Genomic DNA, 27,262 nt, shown 5'->3' with positions numbered 1-27,262 from the left:
CCTTTCTGTTACAATAAAGATATTGTAATGAATTCTCAAATATCGCCTACGCCTTTCACTGCTCAGCAGTATGCAAATGACAAGAAGATCCATGTGTTACTCGCAGCCGCTACCATTAAGCTGCCCAACATCGCAGAGGCGCTATGTCGTAATAAGAACATCTCAGTCCGCCTCCTAGTTACCGAGCCAGCGGAGAAGTTCCTCATTGGACAGAGCTCAGAGGAACTGGTCCTCGACAATCTGCTTCAAATGGATGGCGTGGACGCTATCTACCGGGACAAAGACGAATGGTCTCCATTGTGGACGCGCGGAGGACCAGTCCTGCATATTGAGTTGCGCAAATGTCAGTGGCTATGTAGATACATGATACGACGAACCAACTGACATCATAACAGGGGCGCATATTCTACTGGTCGCCCCGATGTCTGCAAATACCATGGCGAAAATGGTTAATGGAATCGCCGACAACCTGCTTCTCTCGGTCATCAGGGCCTGGGATACGACTGGAGTAGTGGATATGGGATTCAAGACCCAGAAACCAATGATCTTTGCAGCGTTAGACATGGACGCATGTATGTACCGACATCCAGTGACCGAGAAACAGCTTAAAGTCGTACGTGATCAATGGGGATGGAGTGAATCAAACCCGGAAGGCTGGGTGACTGTGCTGCCTCCCATAGAGAAGAGTCTGGCCCGTGGAGATGTCGATACCGGAAGCATGATGGACTGGAGAGATATCGTCACGGTCATCCAAAACTACGTGGCGGGATCGATGCAGAAGCCGTGAAAAAAGGAACCAAGCCTTGAACGCCTATTTATATTGTTATACATGGTTATTGTGTTGACTCGGCCACCACGCGCTCCGGCTCCGTCGTATTGTACAGACCAAGGTACTGCGTCGCATACTCAGCGAGCAAGCCTAAGGAAATCCCTCCACCGGTCAGCAAGCATCCATTCTTGAACCACCACCAGCAGTTCCGAACACTCTTCAACTGAACCTTCCAAATCATGAGACCAAGCGACAAAACAGCACTCCCGCAGCTACCGACGAAGAAAACAGGCCCGCAACCAGCAGCGACTCCTGCAGCGGCGAGGAGCGAGACCTGAGTCACCGCCAGACCACTCAGAATAGCCTTAGTGTTGTGCTCATGGCGGAGGGCAATTGACTTGATCCCGGCCTTGACATCGTCTTTAATGTCCATGTGTGCATAAATCATATCGTACAGAACTGTCCAAGCAATACAACTGGAATAAAGGGCACCTGCAGCCATCATGGCATCATGATTGGCAAGCAGGTCCACCCCCAACGCCGGGAATCCCATAATCGCTCCCCAGGAAAAGGCGAGGCCAAGTACAGCTTGCGGGTAATTGGTGACGCGTTTAGCAAGGGGGTAGGCTACTACGATAGGCATGCTAGGAATCCCATACCAAAGGCACTGAGCGGGGAACGAAAGAAGCACGCCCAACCCAGCCACCAACTGTGAACCCGTAAAGAGGATTGCATTTTTCGGCGAGAGTGCACCTCTGGCAATGGGTCGGAACTTGGTGCGTTCGACGTGAGGGTCCAGGTTTCGGTCCCACAGGTCATTGATCGCGCAGCCCGCACCGCGCATGATCAGCGCACCGGAAAAGAACAATGCTGCTGTGCCCAAGACAGGTAGAGGTGCCACACCAGCCATTGGCGCAGCGAGCAGGGTGGAAAAGAGAGTCGGGAAGAATAGGTAGTATGTGCCCGTGGGCTTGTCCAACCGCACCAATTCCGCATACGGTATCCATGAGCTCGGTAGGGACGCGATCAAGCCTGTTTTCGGTGGGATGTAGTGAGTTGCTGGGTTCTTCTCCGCACTGTCCGTCTCGATTGTTTGTGTTGCGGGCGATTGCAACTGCGAGCTGTGTCGGACTTGAACTTGTGTTGTTCGCAAGGGATTGGATGAAGCAGAAGCGAGAGATCGGCTGCCTTTCATTTGCGCTGAGGAATAGACATTGTGAGCGAGTGTGGAAAGGCGCCCATTGTATAGACCAGCGAGGTTGACCTTTTGCCTGTATGGGGATAGTCGAGCGCGGAAGAGACGGGAGCTGGTGGAAAGCATGGCGAGAGCTTGGGATCTAGAAACTGAACATTGGTGTGTCAATTAAGGCAACTGGCAATTTTCATATTCCTCTCAGAAGCCTTGAAAGGTCTGGCTATCTGAAGATCTGGAGATGTCGGAAATCACATCGTCATGCAGGAAAAAGCGGCTTCGTTCCTCCCTCTAAGCCTAATTGGGGCATCGGATCTATGGAGCCGCGGTGTTAGGATATGCTGAGACTACGAAGTATATACTGAGCTGATTTGATTCACATCTTCAATCTAAAGAAAGATGCTATGATATATTTAAGTTCAAGTTCCCTTGGAAATGTAAATTTAGGCAAAATAGTGAAATAACCGTCACAACTGTCACAGTTCCAGGGTCCACGTGTAAGTTGCTGCCTGAGGCCACAAAACGCGGCATCCCGCGTTCCCCCCAGAAGTTGATGATCGCCCGAATTAAAGTGAATGAGCTGCGACATCACTTTCTTTCACATGATTCTATCTGATTTCATACTTCTCGACTCCTAAGCTTAAATTGACATCATCTACTCTTCTGTTCTATCTACTGTATACCTAACTCCTCTGCTCCTTCCCACTCCACTCAGCTATCTCGTCCCAACTATCATCACGCCCACACAACAGAAACAGCGAAGAACAGCCCAATCCACCCAGCTAGTTGACCATTCTGAGTCTTGCATAACCTCAGCCTTGGCCCTCACCACAGACCTCCCCTCTCAAACCATGACCTTCGCCTCTGCGAGCTTCGCGCTGATTACGAAGATCAACTAAACATCGACACCTCCCCTCTTGGGCACCTCGCTCGCGATGCCGGCGCACAGAACACGCCTGGCTTTTGAGCCACTTTCGCCGCTTCTCGACATTCATCGAGTTGTTGAGTCGACGCCAAACTTCGAATTTGCGATGGATATCAGCTATGACTCAATTGAGGAATTTCCTCTAGAGGACTTTGAAAGGCTTGTCCTGTTCCAGGTTGTCCTAAGTGGAAGACCATTGGTCGTCAGAGGATTTCATCACCGTCTTGACAAGGGTATCTTCTCTGAGAAATGGCTCCGAGAAAAATACGCGAAGAAAGGTGAGTTCGCGCTCTCGCATCCTCTCATCTTTCGTTGGTTGATACTGACCACAACCTGTCTTAATAGTCGAGGAAGTCCGAGATTTAGTAAAGAAGAGGAGTCAAAATTTTACCATGGGCCACTACCTGGAAAATCTGTCACTTCTTACTCGGCAGGTGACAGTTCACAACTACACACACAAAGATGTTCAGCGGCTCTACCTCAAGGACATTGACTGTCCTCCTGAGTGGCGTGCTTATCTAGAGAAACTGTTACCGCCGTCACTGTTCTACTTGAACGAAGCACCCAAAGCCTTTGAAGGCCCTGCATCGGGAAAGACGAATCTTTCTGAAATCCCCAAGTCCACCCAAGGCGAGTTCATCGCGCCAGCGGGTGATTTAATGAGCAGTCTGCCCCCAAAAATGCGCGCGGAGAATCTTATGTGCTACATCGGGCATGAGGGCACATACACACCAGCACACCAAGAGATGTGTGCCAGTCTCGGTCACAACATAATGGTCGACGCGTCAGATGGGTCTTTAGAAAACGGGAAGCCGACAGAACCGGGTTCTTCAATATGGCTCATGACTGAAACAAAAGACCGGCGGATCGTGTCCGAGTACTGGATGTCTGTTCTTGGGCACGATATTGACATCGAAGATTTCTTTGCTCCGTTGCATGCATGGGAGATTGCGCCCTTCAAGACCTGGGTGGTGGAGCAAAAGCCCGGTGACCTTATTCTTGTTCCCCCCCTTGCCGCACACCAGGTTTGGAACCGTGGCACCCGGACAATGAAAGTTGCCTGGAATCGCACTACTGTTGACACGCTCGAGCTGGCTCTGCGTGAAGCTTTGCCGCATGCGCGAATGGTCTGCCGCGATGAACAGTATAAAAACAAAGCCATTGTTTACTATACTCTTGAACGGTATTACAAGCTGTTGCGGCAAGCAAAAAAAGTCGATCACCCGGTGGTGGCTCAACTGTGGGACGATTTCAAGAGACTATTCGAAATGTACAAGAACATTTTGTTGTCTGAATCCTTCTCACAAAAAAATCCAGAGAAGAACGTCGAATACCATGAGTTCCAGAGCAATGTCACCTGCTCGTTTTGCCGGTGTAACATATTCAACAGGTTTCTCACCTGTCCTGGCTGTGCAAATGCTCTTGGCGGCGACGAGGACCCTTATGATGTATGCATGGATTGCTACGTCATGGGTAGAAGCTGTGCTTGTGTTGCCAATCTCAAGTGGATGGAACAATTCCCATGGAAACATTTGACCGAACGCTATGAGACATGGCGACGGCTAATCATTTCTTCCAATGAGAACAACAAGGATTTGAAGGTTCAGTTTCCCACTTTCATTGTCGCCCGTGGCCAGGTAGGCAAAAAGTCTGTGGCAGAGATCTGCCAAGAGCAACTGCTGCGCCGCCCTTGGAATGACCCCAAGAAGCCCAAGCCCGTGGTAAACAACACAATCGAAGACGCTGATAGTGAATCCGAAGGAAACAGTCGTTCCAAAAAGCGCCGCAAATTGCGGCAGTCTCTAAATTCAAAATCGGATGACGTTCACCGCTGTCACGTTTGTCTTCATTTTGAGGTCAACTGGAAGCTCGCACCTTGCTCAAACTGTGACCAACGTTATTGTTACGGCAGTTTGTTCCGCGCGTTTGAGATCTCCCCCCAGGAGGCGATGGAGAAGCACCACTGGCTGTGCCCGAAATGCCGCAAGGAATGCAGCTGTGGTGCTTGCCAACGTGATCCATCCATGAAACCATATGAGCCCAATTGTACCATTCTGGGCCATGACACAAGTAAAGTTGCCGATCCCCGCAGCATCGAGACCTTGGTGGATTTCCGGAAATCGAATCTCTGGTGGCTGAAGAAATTTGGCGACGATGTTCATGGACGCATTCAAAAACGCCAGAAGGAAGCCGAGGAAGCTGAAATGGAACGACAGAAGACCCTAGAGGATCAGGGCTTCAGCTTCGAGTCAAGTCCATTCGACCAGCCGGCACACTATGGCAACGGAAACGATGATAACCCACTGGGCTTTGATGAGAACGATGGGGGCATTCCCGTTGATCCATCACTGATGGTCCAGGGATCTGTTGCGAGTACAGGTACTTGAACCGGCTCATGAATTCTGCTGGATTTGAGCATAAGACAAAGATTACTCGCGCAAGCGGGTGCAACCAGAGACACAGAAAGAATCGAAAGTTTCTCGTGCTATGCACGTATCTTACGAACTACGATGAGCATTGATTTTTTTGCGAAGGGGTGTTTGATTAAGGAAATCGGATGTATGATTTGTGATTCCCCGAAGAGTTTTTCTCTTCTGCGACACCATGGTTTAACAAAAGATCTGGCTGTACTTTAATAATGAGCATATGTATTCAAGTTGAATTCAAGTTGAATTCGTGAATTACTGTTGGCTAAGCACCTTTGTACTCGTACTGTAGATCCTTGAGGGATGCAAGGTCAACAGAGAGCATGACCTTTTGAGCAAGTAGAATCACTGCGAGCATGACTGTGCATAGTCAGACTCAGTCAGTATCTCCCAACCGAGAAAGAAGAGACTTACCTCCAGGAATCAAGTATAGTACTGGTTGAATCCCATAAGATGATCCTGTGGAGAAATAGACCAGAGCCAGCAACAAGCAAACCGCACTGTTGCCAGGTATCATAGCCGCATGAAGCCGAGCAATACGTTCGGTGTGGAACGTCACAGGCTTCTTGCCTTTGCGATCAGGCTGCAGTGGAGAGCATCTCATGATATAGGCCGTTGTCAACAACGAAACAAGACCGAAGAGCGAAAACACTCGTTCAGCCTGACTGGAAGCTGACAGCACCGAAGGCGCAAATACTGTAGTAGCGAGCAGTGGAAGTGCAGTAAAAATCATCTGCGAATATATTTAGCATTGATCTTCGATGATAAAGAAAGAAAGATATATACACTGTACTGGGCATTGCGAGCATCATTCTGTCTCTGCAACAGCTCGATAACCCGTTCTTGTTCCTCTTCATCCAACTCCTCTCGCTCACCCTCTGATTCCTCAGGGTATCGAAACGCCTTTCGCAATCTCACCGCAGCCATTTCTCAAAATCTTAAAACCAACACAAAAGCGTTGTAGGCTTCAACCGTTGGTGGTGGCAGTGACGTCGAAAGGTCAAATCTGTTTGTCTTGTTTGACACTCTTTTCTTCCGCAACCTCTCCACCCCCCAATCCAACCACCAGCTAAAGAAAACACCAAATAAACACTTCAAAAACAAAGCAATGCTCTTCTCCCGAGTATTCACGCGGCGCGCCGCGCTCGCCCGGCAATCCGCCCGGCCCAACATCGCCAGCCGACGCACAATGATAGCTGCGCCAGGTCCGAACGCAGGACCACTACTGGAACGACGTGCGGACCGCGAGCTACCGAACCCGAACCCAACCCGGAAATGGCTTCTCACACTCCCGATCTTCATTATTGCGACGGGAGCTGGTATGCTTGGAATCTTCAATTACCAGAAGTCGTCGTCGAGTATCGTGAACAGCACGCTGTATGCGCTGCGGACATCACCGCGGGCTCGTGAGATCCTCGGTGATGAGATCTACTTCGCGCAGCAGATTCCTTGGATCAGTGGAGAGATGAACCAATTGCATGGTCGCATTAATATCTCATTCTGGGTTAAGGGAACGAAGACCCAGGGCAAGATGAGGTTCCGAAGCATTCGGCCGGATCGTATGAGCTATGTGAGTTTTTGGTCTATTTGATTTTATGACGTGTTATATGTTCTGTGATGGTTGCTGACTTGTTCCTTTCTCTTCTAGTTCCGTACTGAGGAATGGAGTCTGGAGACCGAGGATGGAACGGTGGTTCAATTGCTCGACAAAGATACCGATCCCTTCCGGAAGAACTGAATATTAGATGAGAGTGTACAGATACAGCAGTGCATTGGCTCGGGCGTTCAGGGAAATTCTTTATGGGACCATTTGTTGCGTTATCAACTTGGCGAAGCCATTGTTTTTCTTTTCTCAATGGCTAAGAGAAAAAAGGAAGAAGGATATCATTTTTTGTATCATATACAAACGCCGCTCAAGTCAAACAATATCGCGCGTATGGTGTAATAGTACATGGTCAGAACTAAGAAAAGAAATCTCCAATCAAGCAGTAGCAGTTTCCGTGGCAGGTGCAGCCGACTCTGCCTGGGGCACTTCGGGCCATGGCTTCTTGATCGCATCCTGGATTCTCACGACACAGCCCTTGGGACCGCTGACAGCACCTGAAGCAAAGAAAATATATTAGCAAAATGAAACTCAGGAAAGGCTCAGAACAGCTCGAGATCGAATCACATACCGCTGACAACGACAATACCATTCTCAGAGTCTACCTTGAGAATCTTCAAGTTCTGAACAGTATTCTGGTTATTTCCCATGTTTCCAGCCATCTTCTTTCCGGGGTAAACACGAGAACCACCACCCTGACCAGGACCAGAAGAACCCATCGAACGATGCGTCAAACTAACACCGTGACTGCGATCCTGACCGTGGAAACCGTGTCTCTTCATGACACCAGCAAAGCCCTTACCCTTAGTATTGGAGCGAGCATCAACAAACTGGCCCTCCTGGAACCAACCCGCCTCAATACTCTGACCAACAGGGATAAGGCCCGCCTCGTCCTTAACACGAAACTCAAAGATATGGCGCTTAGGCGAGAGTCCATTGGCCGAGAAATGACCAAGCAACGACTTGGTCACGTTACTGGGGTGTTTCCAGCCAGCACCAACCTGCACAGCATAGTACCCGTGTCTCTCACGGGTCTTGTGGGAGATAACCTCAACACGATCCAGCTGGAGGACAGTGCAGGGGATGCGCTTTCCAGACTCGGGATCGTAGATAGCAGTCATGCCCTTCTTGATACCGATAGCGCCAGTGCGGAGCGGGAGGGAATTGGCTTTGCGGAGGAGAGCCGCTGTGGAAGTCGACTCGAGGACTGGCAGCCCGGGGCCGATATTGAAACGACTCGGTTTGGGCGGGTTGAGGGATCGGATTCCGAATGAGCGCACGGGGATCCGGGGAGTGATCAATGGGGCACCCCATACGGGCGAGAGCTGAAGCAGCCCTCCTAAGCGCGGCGACATGGTGGGTTTGATATTGGGAGGGGGATTTGGGGTGCTCGTCGTGGCTGAGAACTCGGGAAGTTTTTGGTGTTGGGCTTAGTCAGCGCATATGCAGGCCCCGAAGTATATACAAAATCGAGAGCTGCCCATATTCCTACGCGTTTAGAGGATAGCTAAGAACTGGGATTTTGTACAAATAATAGGAAAATGCAATAAACGTCATCTGAACAACTCAATTTACCATATACCATCGCCTTCCATATCAACACCAACAGAACCCGCATTAATCCCTAACTCCGGCATACACACGCCAGTCCGATCGGACCGGAAGCCGAAAACGCCGAGAAACAAGAAAAAACCACGGATTCCATGTCCTCTCCAGACTCAACACCAATTCGCTCTCTGAATCACACAACCCCCTCAATCTAGAACTACAGGGGAAGACAATCCAATCTACCATGTCCCTCCGCCCAACCCTCCTCTCAAAATGGATCTCGCGCCCGAGCGAGATCCTTAAAACCCCAAGCTTCGCCTCATACCTCCACCCCTCGATCCGCCCATCCCTCGCACGTCGCAGCGCTATCTTCTCACCGGTAACACAAGCGACACGAAGGAGCATTACCACAGCGCGCTTCTCGATGCGAACCCGGCCGGGCCCTGGCTCGTTCCAGTTCAAGCAGCGCCGGTTCAATTCCGGGTCGGCTGGCGGCGGTGCTAATGGATCTGGATCCGGAGCTGGAGCTTCGGAGAAGGCGTCGCTCTCGCAGCGGTTGAAGAAGCTCTCGCGAGAATATGGGTGGGTTGCGCTTGGAGTGTATCTTGGACTCTCCGCGCTGGATTTCCCATTCTGTTTTGCGGCTGTGCGATTGCTTGGTGTTGAGCGCATTGGGTACTATGAGCATGTCGTTGTTGGGTTTGTTAAGGATAAGCTCAAGGCCGTGTGGCCGCAGACTAAGGGATCTGAGGCGGAGGATGGGCAGGGACAACTTGCTCAAGCTGAGGAGCGGAATCAGGAAGAAGCTAGTAAGTTTTTCTGTGTTGATTTTTGAGAGTTGAGGTTCTAATTGTTTTTTTTTTTTTTTTCTTCTTGCAGGTATCTGGACGCAGTTGGTTTTCGCTTATGCCATCCACAAGAGCTTTATATTTATTCGAGTGCCATTGGCAGCGGCGGTGACGCCGAAGGTTGTGAAGATACTGCGTGGATGGGGATGGAATATTGGGAAGAGAAAGCCCAAGAGTACATGAAGATGATATGATTATGTAGCATAGCGGGAGATACAGGACTTGGGATTCGGACCATTGTACATTATTAGCCATTCAGCTCTCTAATACGGCAATCTTTTTTTTGCCTTCTCCTCTCAAACGCTGTCCAGACGATCTACATGTAATCGACGACAGCCAAAACCCAGACAAGCCCGCTCTATCTCCAGCGCCCAGGATGAGATAGGAAATGACATAGAAAACAGAAAGCAATAGAGAGAACGTCGCACGCTGGGGACTATCTCTGCCGTTTGAGATAACTAGCCAAGAGCAAAATGGAGAACATGAATATAAAGCAAATATGGCATGGCAAAGGCTACCAAACCTCGTAATATTCGTGGTGGAAATTAAATTGCGACGTATGTAAAGGGGGTGTGTTCCCGAAGAAAAGCGAGGGGGAATCGGATCACATATCGATCATATCGTTAAATCTCAGAATGCCGTTGGCTCTCATCACACCGTTGACGCCGTCGGGCATACGGTATGCCCATTCGGCAACGCCCATTGTATCGGTGGCGGGAAGCTCCTCGAATCGATCCGACTGGCTGACATCATCAGAGGTGTCAGCCACGAGCACAAGGCCGAGCTCCTTAATAGTTTCGACGAGTGCGGGAACAACATTCTACACAGTTGTCAGTAGGTGAAGTAGAGAGAGAAAAGAGACCGCATGGAAATAGGATCGAACATACCAAAAGGCTAGATCTGCAGATCAGACCCATAAAGTTATTGCTCTGCGCAATACGAGCAGACTCCTTGATCGACATCGAGGCCCGGCCACTGCTATTGACATGGGGCATCGAGTCGACGTTCCCGGCCAAGTCCCGAATTTGACCAAGATCGTTGCAAAGAAGAACGGGATCTAGTCATAGAGTTAGTACCACGCACTAGTTGGACTGTATTTCAAGGGGACTCACAATTGGGTTGCTTCCAGTTAAGAGCACTACAGATGTTCTGGTTGTAGGAGGTGAATACGACGGAACGCATGAGCTCTGGGCTCTTATCACGGGCCACACGAGCGTGGTCGAAGACATCAGTAAGGATAACATCGGCAAAGCTGTTGACATCCGCCAAAGAAGTCATGTGGAGCCTCTTCTCCTCCGCAGAAGATGGGTAGAGGAGGGAGATATTGACATTCAGTTCAATAGGAAGTTGGCGGAGGACATCGCGTAACGACAAGAAAGACGCCGCTAGGAGTCGATGAGTCTGTGGCATGTCATGCGTCGCTTCTGTTTCTAAGAACTGGAGGATCTGGGGATGGTTGGTACCGCGCTCTGCGCCAATGGCCTGGAACTGGGCATATGTCAAATGAGACACTGGGATGTCGACTCCGTGGTGGTTGATCATAAATTGCGGGTAAAGGACTGCGACGCGATCCCGGGTCAATTGTACAAAGAGCTGAACGTAATCTCCCGACAAACTAGAACCGGTCACTAGTCCATTGTGGTCAGAGTCAAGAGCACTAGTGGCCTTCCAATATGTAGCGAAGTGTGTGATTTCCAGAGGATCGCCATGATATGGCTTGATTACTTGGAAGTTGAAGCGCAGCTGGCCGATTGTACGGAGCCGGGGGTCGAATAGAGGCAGACAGCCTGAGCCGGTGCTGGACGACTCGGCGCGGAAGATGTCTGGCAGGGCCACACTCTTCGCAATCACCTTTGAACCAAAGGTGGGGAAGATCTCAAAGTCCACAGCAAAAGTGTCCAGGTTGTCCACGTGGAACGATATTGTGCGTGTCTCCTCCTGGATGGGTAGCATCACAGTACGCGGGATGAGATCTGACAGTTTCGAAGAGATGGTCATGCGAGCAGCAGGATGGCGGCCTGCCTGATCAAAGGCGACAGACCCGACATTTCCTTGATCGAACAGAAGCTGAATGAATACTTTCTTGTCGAGGAAGTTGTGACCATAGCGGCGGAGAGGAATAATGGGGGGAGGCAATTCAAGATCCGGGATACCATCGGCCATTTCCAATTCAGAAACGCTTGTGACCACAGACATCGGGTCGCCCATCAGGCCGGGTTCTTGCATCCGCACGCCATTGAGAATGTCAAGCGGTCCCCGTGCAGACTTATTACGGGTAGGCTGGGCCCAGAGGAGGAGCATGCACTCCAGATGTCCCTCCCAGGCAGCATAGTACATAGACGAGAGGCCCTTCTCATCTGGGACCTGGGCATCAACCCCGCACTCGAGGAGGGTGCGTAGGCAAGGGACACAGCCTTCGCTGGCTGCGTGGAACAGCGGAGTCCACTGATAAAGCTTGTCCTTCTGATCAAGATCAGCACCGTGCTCCTTCAGGAGTAATAGTAGCTCTGGCGATTGTGACGCGCGTGCAACCATATGTTGGGGGTAGAGACCCTCTGCATCCGGCAGCAACTTCGCATTTCGCTCAAGAAGCATCTTCGCAATGGGGAGAGAGCCATGTTGACAGGCGAGGTTCAAAGGAATATGATCCGGGCCCCTCAAGGGACGATGGTCCATTCCCTTCATAGTGGGCGACTCAGGCTCTGGGTCGACGCGGGCATTGCTACACAGAACCTGCTCGGCGCATGCCAGCTGGCCCTTTACAATGCTGTGGATTAGAGGGGTAAAGTTGTCATGATCCATGATGTCGACGGTGTGTGGGCCGGCTGCAAGCAGGTGTCGCACCATATCCACGCGGCCGTGCATGCATGCATAGTGGAGAGGGATCCGACCATAGACATCGGCGCGGGCGAAATCCACGGATGCCTGGAGACCTGCATGGAAGACAAACAATCGACCCGAAATAGCAGATTCATGAAGACAGTTTCGTTCGTTAATGTCGTCCTCGGCGTGTATGTCAACCAGTTGACTCTCCAATAGCAGAGCGAGCACTTCATCCGAGAACCCGTTGATGGCAGTCAGGAATGTACGGGTGGCACGCTCACGGGCGTCCGGCAACTGCTGCAACCTGGCTAGCCATTCACGTAGGGTTTGCAGATTGCCGGTAGAGGCTGACTGCAAGATCTGGTTGTCCATCTCATCCTCTTCCGACCCCAATTGTGCGGTGCGGTCCGATGGACGTGAGGCGTCATATTGAATGTTCTCGCCCTCGGCCCAGGCCTCCAATTCCAGTCGTGCGGTGGTAGCTCTATCCGCAAGGTCTCGAAGAACTTCACGATTGAAGCACGGTTGTACTTCGACAGCGCGATGCAGATACAGCTCTTTCATGCGAGATTTGGAGGTTTTGTCCCATTTCTTGAGGATTTTGGACATGGCAGTCTCGTTGATCTCAACAAATTGCTGCAGTTTGTTCAGGTCGCCATCAAATTGTTGGAAGCCTTCAAACATAGCAGCAAAATTCGACGGTGCTTTGGAATTTGAGGTGGCTCGGGACTGAGTCACCCGCTTCTTGTCGACCAACGTCCTTAGGCGCAGAGAAAACTAAAGCGATCTGATGAGTCTCCGGATAGGGTTATGACTGTGTACTGGATATATGACCATACCTCTGATTCTTTCTGGAGGTAGAAAGTGTTCACCTTCTCAATCTCTCGTTCCTATACGTCATAGTAAGTACATCCACCTTCGTATATGCAGGAAACTATTCCGGTAACCTACCAAGCGGAAGAAGAACACCTCCTTGTTTGCGCGCAAAGCGCCTTGAGGGTCCGCATTAGCTCTTGCGATTTCCTCGGCTGTTCTCTGTGCCGGGATAGTCGGGGTGGCGCTGAGTTGCTTGATCAGCTGTGAAGGAATTAGCTGTGTTCATATTCCCTTGTAAGCGGGCGGGACGTTAATCCAACCTTCTTCAGCGCCTTGTAGTTAACAAAGCTGGCGGCATATTCGGGAAGATCTAGCTGCCTGCGCTGGATCTGTTTGCCGAACTTCCTATCGAGTCGGAGCATATCAGTAACAGCTCGAATAATAGATCAACCGGCAGCAGGAACCGCAGGGCATACGTACATATTTTCGCACCCTCGGAGAGAGCTTTAGCTCTCCCGAGCTCTAGAAACGGAGATCGCAACAGTAGCGCAAGCTCAGCGAAACAGAGCTGAGAATTAGGAGAATGAGAGCTTTGTGGGCTGAGTAGGAGATGTAGGAAGGGTATCAATGGAAAGAAGAAGAAAAGAGACCTCGGGAGACAGGGTGGGATGACAAGGACACGTCTGAGACCTCGGGACCGAAGTTGGTACTAGGCTTCCGGGGGCAAGAGGGGGCGGTTAATGCGCTATCCCGGTGGAGAAGAACAATAGTGGGACAGGTAAATGACGGGGTGGCACGAGTAGATAAAATGTGTGACGTTGCGTTGAGGTGGTTTCCCATATATCAAATCAAGGGCGGATTAGATGGTCAGAGTTCAGAGCAGAGAGGTTCACGAGGATAGAGGGTAGAAGCGGTGATAAAGATAGAGGCGATAGAGATAGCGGGGCAAAAACTCGAGGGACAGATGTGGAAATGTACAGGGACCAGGTACAGATCGAATGGTTAAGAGAGCCCTATAGTTCGAATCTAACAGAGAAGGGAAAAGCTGCGAGGTGCAATTAAGCCGGGGAGTGGGGAGCTGTGTGAATCATCTATCGCCAATCACCGTGAACAGCGGACGCACGTTGTTAACTTACTGGTAGCCACTGCATACGAAAATTGTACCGAGTACTTCTGTTCTATGCATAAGTTTGGTTTGAATTCCCTTTTAGCCAGGGTATAGGTACATATTTAGTATCTATTAGTAAAAGTATACTATTCTTTTTCTGTTGTACTCCGTACTTTGTAAGGTGCTTTCCAAGGCATAGACGCTATTTACAATTCTGCCGATCTTCTCCGCGGAACTATATCCCCCAGCACATACAACTACGAACATCATTCAATGTAAAGCTTTCATTTCAATATACCAGATACAAAGACTTCAACAAGGGAAACTGGGAGTAAATCCAGGATACCCGAGGTATCATTGCAAATCTCGAGTATGTCCAGACGCATGGAAAACTCCACACTCAGCAGGAAATGTACAAGACGTAGCTCCTTACAATTCCATGTACTAAGACATGAACAAAAACAACCAACTCAAACATAAACCAGGTGTGCAAAAACGAGGCGAAAACGAGCTATGCAGCTGAGATCAGATGCGCGGGATATATCAAACAGAGATGACCAAACCAAATCAAAGCCCGACAGGCTGATTAAGAGGGTGGAGAGAGAGAGAGAGAGAAAGAAAATAAAGGTGTAGAGGATAATAGAGACATGAAGTGAAGGTCCATCGCGCCGGGAATTGGAACATGAGAGACCCGAAAAAAACGAATGAAGTCGGCGGTGGTCGAGATAGAAAGAGCGTGTGGTATTGTGCAGGATGAAAAAAATCAAAATAAAAGAGAAATGCCGAGCTTTTGGAGATCAAAGATTATTGGAGGAAATCCGAATCAGTCGGGCGATCAGAAGTTCTGCGCGATACCGGCATTCCCCTGTCGGGGATAGACACCAGGGTTCTCAATGCGAGTATTACGGCGCGCCTGGACGTCGCGGATTACGGGCTGGTAGTCCTCGCCGCCGTATGCGCCGTGGGTGTTGATGTCGCCGTAGTACGGGTTCTCACCGTAGTAGCCAGCTGAGGGGTGAACAGCAGACATATGGCTTTCCTCCGATGCATCAGAACGGTTGGCTGCGGAGTAAGCAGAGGATGCATTGGAGGGACCGCGGTGGATGTCACCGTTGCGGTTGTTCGCAGCCACTGGGACAGCACCCAGCACGCCGATGGGTTCAACAATCTCGCCAGAGTCGGGTCGGGTGCCATCGGAGTATTGAACGGTGCCATCGCTGGGTGTTGGGCCGTGGTGATAACCGGGGCCGCTTCCTTCCGACATGGCTAGGCCACCCACTCCACTAGAGAGGTTGGTGGACGCCTTGCGCCCGGCTGAGGTGGTTCCCCAGCCGCGGTAGCCGGAGGATTCGTTGTCCTTGGGGATCACAACGCCTCCAACGCCGGGGAGGGTTGGGTCGTTGTTTGGGTTGAATCCGTACTCCTCCACTTCCTTACGGCGCTCCTCCTCGGCCGCCTTAGTCGCCTTGCGCTTACGCCAGAAGAAGAGAAGTGCCAAGATGATCACTGCTACTGAGACAACCGGGACAACGACTGCCACGGCGATTGTGCCGCTAGGAGAAAGACCGCCGGAGCTTGCTGCTGAAGTGGAGGTTGCGAGCGCGGCCGAATCGGTTGCGCTAGAAGAGGTGACGGACGTGGCACCGGTATTAGCCGCTATTTGGGTGGACGTGATAACAACTACGGTAGTTCCCTGTGTCGATGTAATCGTGACCTCCTGAGCACTCGAGGTGGTGGACGGGGCGGTTGTCGTGGAAGAAGTGGAAGAAGTGGAAGAAGTGGACGTGGTAGTGGACGAAGTAGACGTAGGCTCGGTGGTCGACGTGGTAGGCTGAGTCGTGGACGTGCTACTAGTACTAGTACTAGTACTGCTCGTGGTAGTACTGGTGGTAGTCGGTTCACTCGAAGTGGTGGTGGGAGCAGCCGTAGACGAAGTGGTCGTTGAGGTTGAAGATGTAGTAGGTTGGGTCGTAGATGTTTCACTGCTGGTCTCGGCAGCCGCCGACGACTGTGCAACAGTTTCTGCGGCGCTAGAAGCGATAGATGCAGCGGTGACAGCAGCGCCTTTCGATGGTGAAGCCATCTTCAATAGAAATTTTGGCCAATGTTGGTCGAAGTCGGTCAAGAATAGGTGATCTCCGGTGAGATTGGTTGTTAGGATCGAAGTGATTCTGAGCCGGGAGACCGTTCGGCGAGTTTTGAGAGATTAGGGACACTTCCGGGTGCGGAAATAATTTCGGGCTGAATGAGACTGGGGGTCACGAATTCGAATCCGAGTTAATGAGCTGATTTAACGAGAGACTGCGATTTGAACGCGTAAGGAGAGATGGGGGTTATGTTTATGGTCGGAGTCTCAGGGGAAAATCGGCGATATCTCAGGAACCGATCGGAATAGAAAAACAAGAAGATAGAAAGGAAAAGGAAGATGAATGGAAAAGAGAGGATGAGTACTCACAATCTCTCGAGGCCGAATCAAGCAGCCATGGGAGAGAGAAGTGTGTGGGAGAGTGAGATGGAAGTGGGAGAGTGGAGATTTCTTACGATTGCGGCGTATCTGCATTCCTAGTTGTATTAATAGATACTTTGATTTTACTTGTGTTTTGCTTATAATTAACTTGTACCCTTTTCCGTATACAACATAGTTAACTAACATAGTACATATGTACGTTGTACTCCGTACTCCGTAAGAGGATCTAGTTTATGCTACGCTTTAAGTTACAGTTGCATCCCCCGCTTGCAAACATGATGCTGTTTTTGGTAATCCCTTGATCCGGCCATGCGAACTAGCCATAAGGCTAAGATATTCCCTATTACTCTCTATTACTCTCTAATAATATTCTACAATACTCTCTAATACTCTAAAAAGTCTGAAAACAAAATATTTCCAAAACATGCCCAATGCTCAATCTTACTAGGTACCATGTGTCCATGTGTTTATTATTCGGTACCGAAAAAAAACCAGAGAACCGAGGTGAGAGTACCATGGATGTCAGGAAGCAAGGAAGCCCCGAGGCGGAATTCCAAGGTTATGTGCTCTTATACGGAGTACTATTCCACTTCCAAAGTTGGTGCTTCGTATAAAAATCAAGGATGCAGAGTGTACTCAGTTGCCACGGAGGATTCTGATTCTGATTCCCCACTTCTTCAACGGTTTAGTCGTCAACAATACGGAAGACTCCGTACTGCTATACATATTCCTGTACGGGTTCTATTATAATTAAAAAAGAAAAATACGATCGACGCGGGTAATCTTGTTTTCTGCGTCTAGCCCATTGGCATATTAATCTCCAAAATTATTAAATTTTTCTAAATTATTTAAATTATTTACATTATTATGATCTCTCTCATCTAGCCCCTGACTCTGGCAAGCGCTCGGCCCGATTTCTGCGTACATAGCCAACTCCCTGGGAACTTCCCGTCATACGAAGCCGGACGCCTAATTGTGGAGTATCTATTGAGTACGAGTACGGAGTACTAATATATGGAGTACTAATATACGAAACGAATTCTTAGTGTACTTACACATATACTCCAAATCTTAGACTTGAGACGTTCTAGAACTACGGAGTACAGAGCACCAATATATACAGCCCAGAGACCGAGCAGAAGAAATGAAATTTCAATGTGATCACGGGAAAGAATCCAACCATCATCTATTTACGCCATGGATAGCAGATTCCCAAACAAAAAAAGGAGAAAAAAAAGTAATGAATATAAACAGGGGCGATGACCATCACCCCCAAAAAAAAAAGCTCAAGCACCAGGGGGACCCAGATCGAGAAACAAAAAAATCAAAATCATCACGTGCTCTTATACAGGGTACCAAAACAACAAAGTCATGACATTGGAAAGCGAGAAGCTCGCTCTCTTATGCGTTGTTCATATCCCACTTCGGACGCAGACTGGTCATCATGTCGTCCTTAGTACCGACCGCTTCGGCCGGCAGACGACTGACACGGTAATTGCCCATGCGGATATTATTTTGGTGGTTAGCAGAGACGACGCTGCGAGCACTGCGGATACTACCCGCATCGCTGCCGGCACCACCCTCGTTCTTGAACCGGGGCGGGGGCACAAAGTCCAGGTTGGTGAACGTGCCAGACTTGCGCAGGGCGTGGGGACTAGGCATCACGGCGAGCTCGTCAAAGGCAGAGACCAGTGGCGTGTGGGCACGCAACCCAGGTACGTAGGGGCGCACGCCACCGGTGGGTGTCTCGGGGCGGCCCGCGACGCGGTCCTTGATTCCATATGCCGGGGCAAAGTCCATGGCGCTCATGAGGGAGTCATCCGTCAACATGTGGGGAGTAGGAAGGATGTGCAGCGGCGAGGGGGGTGGGATGGCTTTCTTGGGACCACGTGGACCGGGTGGACCGGGCATACGGCCAGAGGCAGATGAGAAGGCGCGTGGGCCGGGGATGCCATTGTGACCAGCAGAATTGGTGGCCATGTGGCGGGCGGCTCCCTGGAAGCGTGGAGGTGCGCGAGGCGGTGGTGTCATCGCGCGACGAGTGATGGGCTCGGCGAATGGAGCAGCACCCTGACTGGCATCATAATAGTCGCCGGTGGTTGGATCGTAGATGAAACCGGCCGAGTTACCACCGCTCTCATAGAACTCGGGGCCGAAGTTCTCGTAGTATGTGGGCTCCTGGCCGCCCGGTTTGCTCTCATCGAAGTACTCCTTGTAGAAGGAGCGAATCCGATTGGCACGCTGTTCTGGGTTGTCGGCGGGGTCCTCTGGGGGCAACGGGCGCAAACCGAGAGTCATCCGGCGGGTATCGCGGCGGTTATCATATGCCGCATCCAGATTCTGAGGTTCCTCTGGGAGTTCGGGATGCTTGTTATCGTGGCCTGGGCTATCATGTTGCTGTACACCTTCCGTGCCATGGATGTTGACCGCAGGGAGAATGTGCTGCGACTTGCGGTCATCACCATAGTCACTACTGGTAATATCGCTGGCCGGGAGGGAAATACGAGGAAGATGCGATGCAGGAGCCTGGTCATGATCCAAGTCTCGTGGTTGCGAATGTTCAGGCAGCGGGAAGTCGAGGCGCTCTTCATGTTGGTTGCCATATGAGTTGCCGTATGTATTGTCCAATCCGAAGTCTAGGCCCGCAGAGGACGCCATAGGGGGCAGAGGCTCTGGCGAGGGAGTCCGGTTGGCATTGGGACTTCCAATAGCCATGCCGGGTTGGTGTGCGGCAGGTGGATGCGTCACTCCGGGAACTTGCCCGAGGTAATCGTTGTGCTGGCTCGTAGGACTGCGTCCATGAGGTTCGATAGGGGAGGAGTATAGGGGTGGGGATGAACGAGACATCCTCTGTGCATTCTGGAGAAGACCTGAATTGCCGTCATCCGTACCTCCAAATTTGGAATTCCTGGGGTACGACCGAATGGAGGCAGTGGCCGGACGGTACTTTCCATCATCTATTGACATGGAGCGCAGAGAGTCCGTGGAATTTTGCAGGCCCGGAGGCAGTAGGTATGGACCGACATCAAGAGACAATCCTTTGGTATGGGTGGGTTCTGACATCGGGGGCATTCCATTAGGGCCTTTCCTCTTGGTTGCAGGCCCCACTGTATCCATTCCAAAATCAAGAGATTTATGTTTATCCATAGCATCTTCCCGCAGAAGTTTCTTGACATGTCTCCGGTGAAGCACAATGAGAATGATAACAGCACACAAAATGGGAACTCCTGCACCAAGGACGATAGGCAAGACGGTCGTTGTCAGATTGCTGGTGGCCTTTGCTCCCGAGGTCGGCTCAGATGATTCGGATCTTGCCACGAGGGTAGAAAGCTTTGTGGCTATAGAGGAGGTACTAGGGACCAAGAATGACAATCGATTTGGAGGGATGACATCCCGACGAACGTGATTTCGCATCACCAAGCCGGCGTGGTGAGCATGAGACATGGTCGATATAGTCTGGTCTATAGGGATAGACCCGACTTGTCTGGAACGTGAAGACCGGTCAACACGTTTAAAATGGCGATAGCCGCTTGAAATTGATGCTCGTCATTTAAATTCGGGTCACACAGTTCAGAAAATCACAAATAGCTGGTGGGAAAAGAGTGTAACACGCAATGTTAAAGCCAATGTAAATGAGTGTATAGGAACTAAGTCCTCAAAAAGAGCGGCCAGTAGCCAACAGTAGCCAAAAGAGAACGAATGTGGGTTAAAGAGAGGAAAGAAAAGAGGAGAAGGGGAGAAGAGTGAGTTCTAGAATAGCGGACTAGCGCCATTACTATACAGAGACTTTGTACGGAGTACGGAGTACGATACAGGTACTTAGGTACTCTATCTCCGCATCTCGCCCCTGAGTCTTAATTTAGAACCATTTGAACCTGAATTTCTACAGATGACGGAGTTTGGAGTAAGAAATTGTTATTGTTATTGTCTCGGATTCGATATTTGTTAACTCCTGTCAATCTTTCACCTCGTTAATATGTTTGTTGACACTCAAAAGAGACTGCACCAAGCAAGGTGAGGGTAAGACACAAAGCTGTTGATGGGACCACACTGGTAGCGTCAGGAACCCGCTCTCTTATCAGCCAATGGTTGAACGGCTGCCCCTGAGAAGAAAGTGCCCCAGTGGGCAAAAGTGGCTGTATCTTATTTATTACGTTTAAATGGTGTATTCTGTATCTGTCATGTAAGGGCACAAGGGGGTCTTCTCGCCTTTCTTTTCTTTTTCCTTTTTTCCCCTTCCTGACTTTGTACATGTTGTATGCTCCAAGGCTTTGCCAAGCCCTGACTCTTCACATTGGCTGATGCTTAATCCTTGAGAAGATAGAAGGGAATAATTACCATGTACTATTCTAATGTTATTCTATACATCATAAAGAGGTCAATTGATTCAATACGAGGGGTATTGGAGGTTGTGATTTCCGATTCCTTCAACATGAGACGCCGGTGTGTCCCCCTCATTTCCAAGTGCCCCGGATAATAATCGGATTAACTATACTACATCTTGCTCTATACTACAACATACCCTTAGAGACATATTACACTGCCAGCCTCATTATATTCAGTCTTTTTATTGTGATCTTCTTCTAATTCCCTACACTGTCTCACTGGTTTGTTTGCTTTTTTTTATCTACTTTTGACCTAGGTTGTTTAGTCAATTGCTCTCAAGGGAAACCTCTAGACACAAACCTACCTAGGCATGAGGACTAATCTATAACAGCATTCACAATGGGCAACCCAAATTTTACCGAGTTAAGCGCGGACTACTCGATTATTCAACGAAGATGTGTACAGCATAATAAAAATACCTTATCTTGTCTCGACGGAGGGCTTACACAGCCACGGAACGCCTCTATTGAATATTGAACTCATCAGATATATTTATGCCAAAGACTAAACAACTTTGAAGCTAGGTCAATACTTTAATTTATCTAGTACAAGGACTAGGCGACAGCTGCGCTTTAGGGGAGAATTATCGGAATGATATTGGCGCTTTTTCAAGCTGCACTCCGTACCGTGACTAGATATATATCGCCATGGACCACGGACTCTTCTATCAAGATTTCGGCCTTATACAATAATTATGGGGTTAAATCCAATCGATATCATCCCAAAAAATAGACCTAGTACTTTATATACTGAAAGTTGAATATCTATATAATATATATAGATATTGGAATGTGAAGAGTTCAACTGTTCTAGGACGCAAAGCTCGGCATTTCTAGACAGCAGCGCCATTGGAGTTGTCCTTGGAAACATATGATCTTGTATACCATATATATCACTGTTCATACCATCTACAAACATTAATTCGGTTTCCCATTAATCTAGATAAAATGAAGATTAGAATTTGGGTTCATTTGTGTATTACATATGTAGACTTAGACACAGGATGGAAAGTTCATAGAATTGCCCGCCAGGGCTTGTCCCTGGGTAACGGGTAACTCATCACATCTGGGGTTCATTGCTTTTCATATTGCCTGGTATTGGGGGGGGGGGGCGAGGTCTTGGTTTGAAAACATCATCAGAGAACAGATCATCCCCCTTGGAAGGAATCCTCCGTGATTAGTACAGCGCAATTAGGAAATATGAGCTGCGCAAATATGAAACATGGACGAAAGGAATGGGAAGATGACACAAGAGAAAATGGAAGGTCATGAGCCCCATGGGCACTCGTATGTGTGGGATGCACACATGGAAAGGAGGGAAAGGGAAAAACCGTACTGTTGGCAATGTACATTGGGGATAGAGTTGTACATGAGAATGAAAAAAAGGTAATGGCGTTTTGGGTCAGATCGCACTGTGAAAGAAATAGACGGAATTCTCCGAGATCGTGCAGGGAGTAAACATTAGGTAAGGATGAAGAAGATGGTCATGCAAATGATCTTCAGGTGGTATTCGGTTCATCTCATGGGTTGTGGTTGGCGAATGGAAGATAATGAGAGGGAGTGAGTATTGAGATGTGTCGATGAAAAGAAAGAAAAAAGGTGATTAGGACATGTCAGCCAGCGCTGCCTCAAAACTGGCAATATCATCGTGAGATGGTTTGTCGAAAATGCGTCGGAATGGCGGGTCTTGGGGGAAGTCCTGCGGACTGGTTGCTACCCCGTCTGCTTTGCGAATAACTTCTTTCAACGCGCGTGTTACCACACCCGCACGAACCACCAAATTTTTCAACGAGGAAGTATCAAATGGAAGCTTTTTAGCACGTGACGATAATTCTAACTCAAGAGCTGAAGCGGGCTTTTGTTGATCTCGACCAGCCTGGAGGATATCAAGTACGGATCTGGACTTTGGTGAGTCCTTTGCAAGGTGAGCGAGGGGCAACGTGGGCTCCGCGTTTTCACCATGGGCTACGTCCCATGAGATTTCACTGTTGTGCTTTGACGACGCATTAAGACCGTCATCGTCGGATTCATCAAAACTGAAAGTGAGAGATTGTGGAGATCCTGGCGGCGAGCGACGGTCCTCTTCATCGTCAATCGTAGCAAGGTTCACAATCTGCTCTGCTTCTGCCCAAAGTTCACTGGAAGGTCCGTTGACAACACCTAAGACATTTGCTTGATGCCGAAGACGCTTCAATTCCTCCACCAGCAGAGTTAATTCTTGAACCTGGCCAAATTGACCACGAAGACTTGCTTGACGCTCCAGAATGGCCTTGGGAACAGTCATGCTCTGGCGATTGATATCAGGCTCAGTAAGTGGTTTGTTTTCAGCGATAGGTGTGTCCTCCGACTCGTCAAAGTCAAAATCGCTATCCCAATCTTCACTGACACCCTTACTGCCCAAGCCCCAAGTACCGAACTTGCCGGAAGTTTGACGCGATTCGTTGATGGGGAGTTCACTTGCGACTGGGACACTCTGGCTCCTAAGGTGGACGGTAGATGGCGCTTTCCGACAAACAGCGCGACTGTTTCTATCAATAACGCCCTCCTGTTTCCCATGCATGGTCCGAGGACGCGTCTCCGAGTCCGAAGTTTCACGGCTAGGGTGTGCTTGTTCGGACCAGTCAAAGATGTTCGTCTTTTTGTGGATATCTGAATTCAACTCGCCCACAATCGATCCGGACATATCCTTAGCTGCACCAACATGCGACTCGGGCTGCTCAGAAAATTTGGCCAATGAATGCGTCAAAGAAGATGAGAAACAATCACGATCATCGCCAGGAAGCGCTCCAATCATGCTGAGAGCATCGTCGTCAGACACGTATGGATTTTTAACCATAGACGTTTGAACCAAAGGAGGGGAAGACAGAAGCGGATCAGCGAACAATTGGGGATCCTTGCACAAAGACCGAGCGGCGAAGGAACCCCGCGGGAGGAGAGACTCCAAGGTCGTGGCTTCTTCATTCACCAAGCTCGCACCTGCTTTGTCAAACATCGTCTCAATCCGCAGCCCTTTCAGTCCACTGAGATTGGTCTCACGTGTGCGGACAGAGTCCCAATAGTCCGACGCTCCGTCCGTCTCATATTCATCACATGATGTGAACACTCGCGTGTCATCGGAACCAATGACAGTGGAAGCTGGATCGGAACCTGAAATCGAAAATCCCTTGGGACGGCGACGAAGAGAACCATAAGCTTGACCACCCGGACGAGATGCCTGCTGCCAGGCCGACAGGGCGACCGCATCTGAGGCCATTTGACGTGAACTTGCTCGAGGTCCCAAGCCAACGTTATAGTCCTGCGATACCGATCGGGGACCAACTTGAGACCGTCTTTCTAAAGCCGAATCAGCCCAACCAGGCTGCGAAATGGGATACGGAGCGCGGAACACGCTTGGATCAGTAATGTTGCGCCGCGGCTCAGGCTCCGGGGGACTTGGAATAGCGACGTTCTTTTCTTCGCCTGACAGTTCTGAAGGAGGGACTGAGAAGGTCCTCCCCTTAACTCGTTTCAGAGAGCCGCCGCGAACGAGTCCCATAATCGGTGTCCCATGCGCGGTGACTGTGTTTGCCATGACGATTTTCGGCTCGATATCGTTGACCGAGGATGACTGTTTATGGCCAGATTGATCTGCTTGCTGTTCCGGAGCAACTGGCTGCTTGGGAGTAGGCTCAGAGAGGGCCGTTTGGAACGGATTGCGGAATTCAATTGGTGTGTGAGGCACTGATCTGTCTTCTGCGGGCGCAGCAGTCGTGGGTGAGATCGCATTAGCCATAACCAGCGCAGGAAGACCTCCCTGGTCAGACAAAACCTGGCGTGCACTCTGAACCTTTGGGGTATTGGCGGTGGAGAATCTGCGTGTAAGTCTCTCTGCCAATTTGCCAGCCTTGGGAACGAAGAACCGCGTCCAATGCGTCTGCTTATTGAGCTCGAATTCCTCAATCGCTGGACCTTCGGCAGGAGATTTCGGAAAAATCGTATCGAAATCAGGTGTCAAGGGAGTTCGCAGGATCGTCGACTCCGACCTCTGGTGACTCGTGGCAGGCCTGCGCAGCACCATCGGCGACGGTCCAGTGATGGGGTTCATAGCGAAAGCATGCGGATCGAGTATGTGCTGGGAGCTTGGGCGCTTGGAAGCTGTGTGCTGGGAGGTCGGGCGTTTGGGAGTTGTGTGCTGAGAGCCCGGGCGCTTCATCAATTTATTCGGTCTTCGCTGACCGGGCGAGTGAGGAAGTAATGGACTATCTGACCCATGGAACGAAGGTGTCGCTGGACTACTTGCGGTCGGGCTTTCGGCTTGGAACGAGGCCATAGACAGCCGCCGCAGCCAACCGGTGGATGGCCGCCGGATATGTGTTTCGACCGACGAGTCTGTTGACTCATGCTCCGGGATTTGCAGAGGTGGATTCGTGAGAGTTTGACCCCGACGGCGGCGTCTGGCACCGCTGAACGACAAGGGCGCTTTCCGCAGATCAGATCCTTGGGTTCCCTGAGCGCTTTCCTCCTCCTTTGCGGCAAGCCACTCAGCGGCCGGACTTCGAGATGCGATAGCGGTCTTGGGCCGGGGAACCTGTGCGGTCTGTTCAGTGTTGATGGAGAGCGGCTCGGAGACATCTTGAGCGAGAGTCTTGCGCCGAAAGAGGCCAGGCTTCTGAGTTCGTTCTGCGCGACCGAGCGCGAGGCCGGCAGGAGCTATTCCGACAGTGCTTAATGCACAGAGCTAGAAGCGCCAGTCAGTGAGAATTCCGAAGCGACCAGGCCGCCGCCGTGGAAGCAATTCCCGGTCTCGTTCTGCAATTTTATATCGGAGGGGCTTACAGTTGATATGTGATCCATCCTCAGAGGACGCCGCGAAGGATGTCAAACACCCCGACGATCAGCTCCAGGTTGACAAGCTCCGTGAATGACATTCCAGATGAATGCAGAATTACGAAGGAGTATCGAGAAAAGTGAGGAGGGGGTAGATGGAAGTCCGAATTGCCAACTGCGACGGTCGGGTGTGAGAGAGAAGTGCGCTGCCTCAACTAGGCCACGATTGACGTTCCGGACAAAGCAAAAATAAAGGAAAGAAAAAAAAGAATGAATGAGCGACGCCGAGCAAAGCCACTCCGAGAAAAACGATATGCCTCTACCCCCTGGGAGGCCGAGTAAAGAAGGAGAGCACCAGATGAAGTGGATGTGACCCGGGGAAATCAACAACAACACACGGGGATTATCAGCTCCCGCCCTGCGCACGCTAGGAGCAACTTCAATAACTCCCCTCCTTCAACCCTTTTTTGGATTTTTTTGATATTATGTCAATTATCAAGTACATTAATGTACTGGGAAGTTGGCATTCACTCAAAAAGTTTAGAATGGATGGGAGAAAGCTAGGAAGATTACGCCCTGATCATAACAAACCACTAACTCATAGTTTGGCATGTCACCCTGAGAGAAATACCCCGATTTGCACCTCTACGACAGGGCAGCACGAAACGGTACTAGCTTTTGTGCACGATCCTGCGGGTGTTATTGCAAATGCAGAATGCAGGCGAGAAGAGGATTAGGCGCTAAGTTGGCACACATCCCTTGCGGCTCACATTTGCATTGGCGTCATAGTCCAGATCTTTTCAAGCAACCGGAGAAGTCCGTTTCTGAGTGGCCGAGGGGCCCAAAGAGTAGGGAAATGGAGAAGCCAAAGGCCCCAAAAAAGCCATGCGATCCAGAATTCCCCACACATCTGGGTTTGGCTGGCTGAGATCGCGTCCTCGGCCCCCTAGCCTGACTAGGATCGTTAGGCGCAAGATCGCGAAAGGGCCCCCCTCAGGGCCGATCGGTGTCCACTGGTTTCCTAGAACTGCCCGCAGGTTCTGTTCTCCGATGGTGAACCATGGTGCAGTGATATTAACAATGGATTGCGGTTGGGCTTCATTTGGTTCCTATATCCACCCCTTAACTTGGTTAAGCTGTCACTCTGAACGGATACGGAGTACAGTACCAAGTTTTTTTTCCCTATCCAGATCCACTTTTAACTAACTTCGCTGATTTCGCTTCTAGAAAGGAATATCATCCGATGAAGAGTTGACTGGTCCAAAAAAAGGCGTTACGAGGAGGCTCAATGTAAGGGCTCCAGCAGCAAGTACTCTGTACGTTTAAATGTTATATTGCAGAACGTGATTCAACATCAACTAATCGGTACTCCAGGGTGCGATATTAGCTTCAGGAGTTGACCTGTTCGATTTTGCGCAAATTAACCCGATATAGTACCCGGTGCTATGTAAGGTTTTCTTGTTGACATCGTCATATAACACTCCACTCTTTCCCACTATTTCCTACTTTTCAAATGAGAAAGGAACTCCCGTGGGTCATGAAGTGT

General features: G+C 50.1%; 11 protein-coding genes across 11 annotated transcripts; 4 read left to right on the top strand and 7 right to left on the bottom strand.

Moving 5' to 3' along the window:
* Positions 1 to 27: 27 nt before the first annotated feature.
* On the top strand, positions 28 to 787 carry PEX2_059420 (putative flavoprotein; the record flags this gene model as incomplete). Its single annotated transcript, XM_016743215.1, has 2 exons — positions 28 to 343; positions 396 to 787. 2 exons carry the CDS (start codon positions 28 to 30, stop codon positions 785 to 787), a joined length of 708 nt encoding a protein of 235 aa, XP_016595937.1.
* A 46-nt stretch (positions 788 to 833) lies between these two features.
* Positions 834 to 2,090, bottom strand: PEX2_059410 (putative para-hydroxybenzoate-polyprenyltransferase Coq2; the record flags this gene model as incomplete). Its single annotated transcript, XM_016743214.1, has 1 exon — positions 834 to 2,090. One exon carries the CDS (start codon positions 2,088 to 2,090, stop codon positions 834 to 836), a length of 1,257 nt encoding a protein of 418 aa, XP_016595936.1.
* An 806-nt stretch (positions 2,091 to 2,896) lies between these two features.
* PEX2_059400 (putative JmjC domain protein) lies at positions 2,897 to 5,273 on the top strand (the record flags this gene model as incomplete). The annotated part of the gene is made up of 2 exons (XM_016743213.1): positions 2,897 to 3,164; positions 3,232 to 5,273. 2 exons carry the CDS (start codon positions 2,897 to 2,899, stop codon positions 5,271 to 5,273), a joined length of 2,310 nt encoding a protein of 769 aa, XP_016595935.1.
* Positions 5,274 to 5,577: 304 nt separating this feature from the next.
* PEX2_059390 (uncharacterized protein) lies at positions 5,578 to 6,239 on the bottom strand (the record flags this gene model as incomplete). Its single annotated transcript, XM_016743212.1, has 3 exons — positions 5,578 to 5,672; positions 5,727 to 6,045; positions 6,099 to 6,239. 3 exons carry the CDS (start codon positions 6,237 to 6,239, stop codon positions 5,578 to 5,580), a joined length of 555 nt encoding a protein of 184 aa, XP_016595934.1.
* Positions 6,240 to 6,420: 181 nt separating this feature from the next.
* PEX2_059380 (cytochrome c oxidase assembly factor 1 family protein) lies at positions 6,421 to 7,050 on the top strand (the record flags this gene model as incomplete). The annotated part of the gene is made up of 2 exons (XM_016743211.1): positions 6,421 to 6,882; positions 6,961 to 7,050. The coding sequence occupies 2 exons, from the start codon at positions 6,421 to 6,423 to the stop codon at positions 7,048 to 7,050; spliced, it is 552 nt and encodes a 183-aa protein (XP_016595933.1).
* A 243-nt stretch (positions 7,051 to 7,293) lies between these two features.
* PEX2_059370 (mitochondrial 54S ribosomal protein uL3m) lies at positions 7,294 to 8,270 on the bottom strand (the record flags this gene model as incomplete). The annotated part of the gene is made up of 2 exons (XM_016743210.1): positions 7,294 to 7,412; positions 7,487 to 8,270. The coding sequence occupies 2 exons, from the start codon at positions 8,268 to 8,270 to the stop codon at positions 7,294 to 7,296; spliced, it is 903 nt and encodes a 300-aa protein (XP_016595932.1).
* A 437-nt stretch (positions 8,271 to 8,707) lies between these two features.
* On the top strand, positions 8,708 to 9,298 carry PEX2_059360 (uncharacterized protein; the record flags this gene model as incomplete). Its single annotated transcript, XM_016743209.1, has 1 exon — positions 8,708 to 9,298. One exon carries the CDS (start codon positions 8,708 to 8,710, stop codon positions 9,296 to 9,298), a length of 591 nt encoding a protein of 196 aa, XP_016595931.1.
* A 617-nt stretch (positions 9,299 to 9,915) lies between these two features.
* phoC (uncharacterized protein) lies at positions 9,916 to 13,372 on the bottom strand (the record flags this gene model as incomplete). The annotated part of the gene is made up of 6 exons (XM_016743208.1): positions 9,916 to 10,131; positions 10,199 to 10,368; positions 10,424 to 12,911; positions 12,974 to 13,024; positions 13,086 to 13,211; positions 13,271 to 13,372. 6 exons carry the CDS (start codon positions 13,370 to 13,372, stop codon positions 9,916 to 9,918), a joined length of 3,153 nt encoding a protein of 1,050 aa, XP_016595930.1.
* Positions 13,373 to 14,893: 1,521 nt separating this feature from the next.
* Positions 14,894 to 16,141, bottom strand: PEX2_059340 (uncharacterized protein; the record flags this gene model as incomplete). Its single annotated transcript, XM_016743207.1, has 1 exon — positions 14,894 to 16,141. One exon carries the CDS (start codon positions 16,139 to 16,141, stop codon positions 14,894 to 14,896), a length of 1,248 nt encoding a protein of 415 aa, XP_016595929.1.
* A 1,785-nt stretch (positions 16,142 to 17,926) lies between these two features.
* PEX2_059330 (uncharacterized protein) lies at positions 17,927 to 19,969 on the bottom strand (the record flags this gene model as incomplete). The annotated part of the gene is made up of 1 exon (XM_016743206.1): positions 17,927 to 19,969. One exon carries the CDS (start codon positions 19,967 to 19,969, stop codon positions 17,927 to 17,929), a length of 2,043 nt encoding a protein of 680 aa, XP_016595928.1.
* Positions 19,970 to 22,513: 2,544 nt separating this feature from the next.
* PEX2_059320 (uncharacterized protein) lies at positions 22,514 to 25,817 on the bottom strand (the record flags this gene model as incomplete). The annotated part of the gene is made up of 2 exons (XM_016743205.1): positions 22,514 to 25,627; positions 25,776 to 25,817. The coding sequence occupies 2 exons, from the start codon at positions 25,815 to 25,817 to the stop codon at positions 22,514 to 22,516; spliced, it is 3,156 nt and encodes a 1,051-aa protein (XP_016595927.1).
* Positions 25,818 to 27,262: the final 1,445 nt, after the last annotated feature.

Source organism: Penicillium expansum, assembly GCF_000769745.1.
Source record: "Penicillium expansum strain MD-8 chromosome Unknown contig190, whole genome shotgun sequence".
Taxonomy (NCBI): Eukaryota; Fungi; Ascomycota; class Eurotiomycetes; order Eurotiales; family Aspergillaceae; genus Penicillium; species Penicillium expansum.
This window is presented reverse-complemented; position numbering and strand designations above follow the sequence as displayed.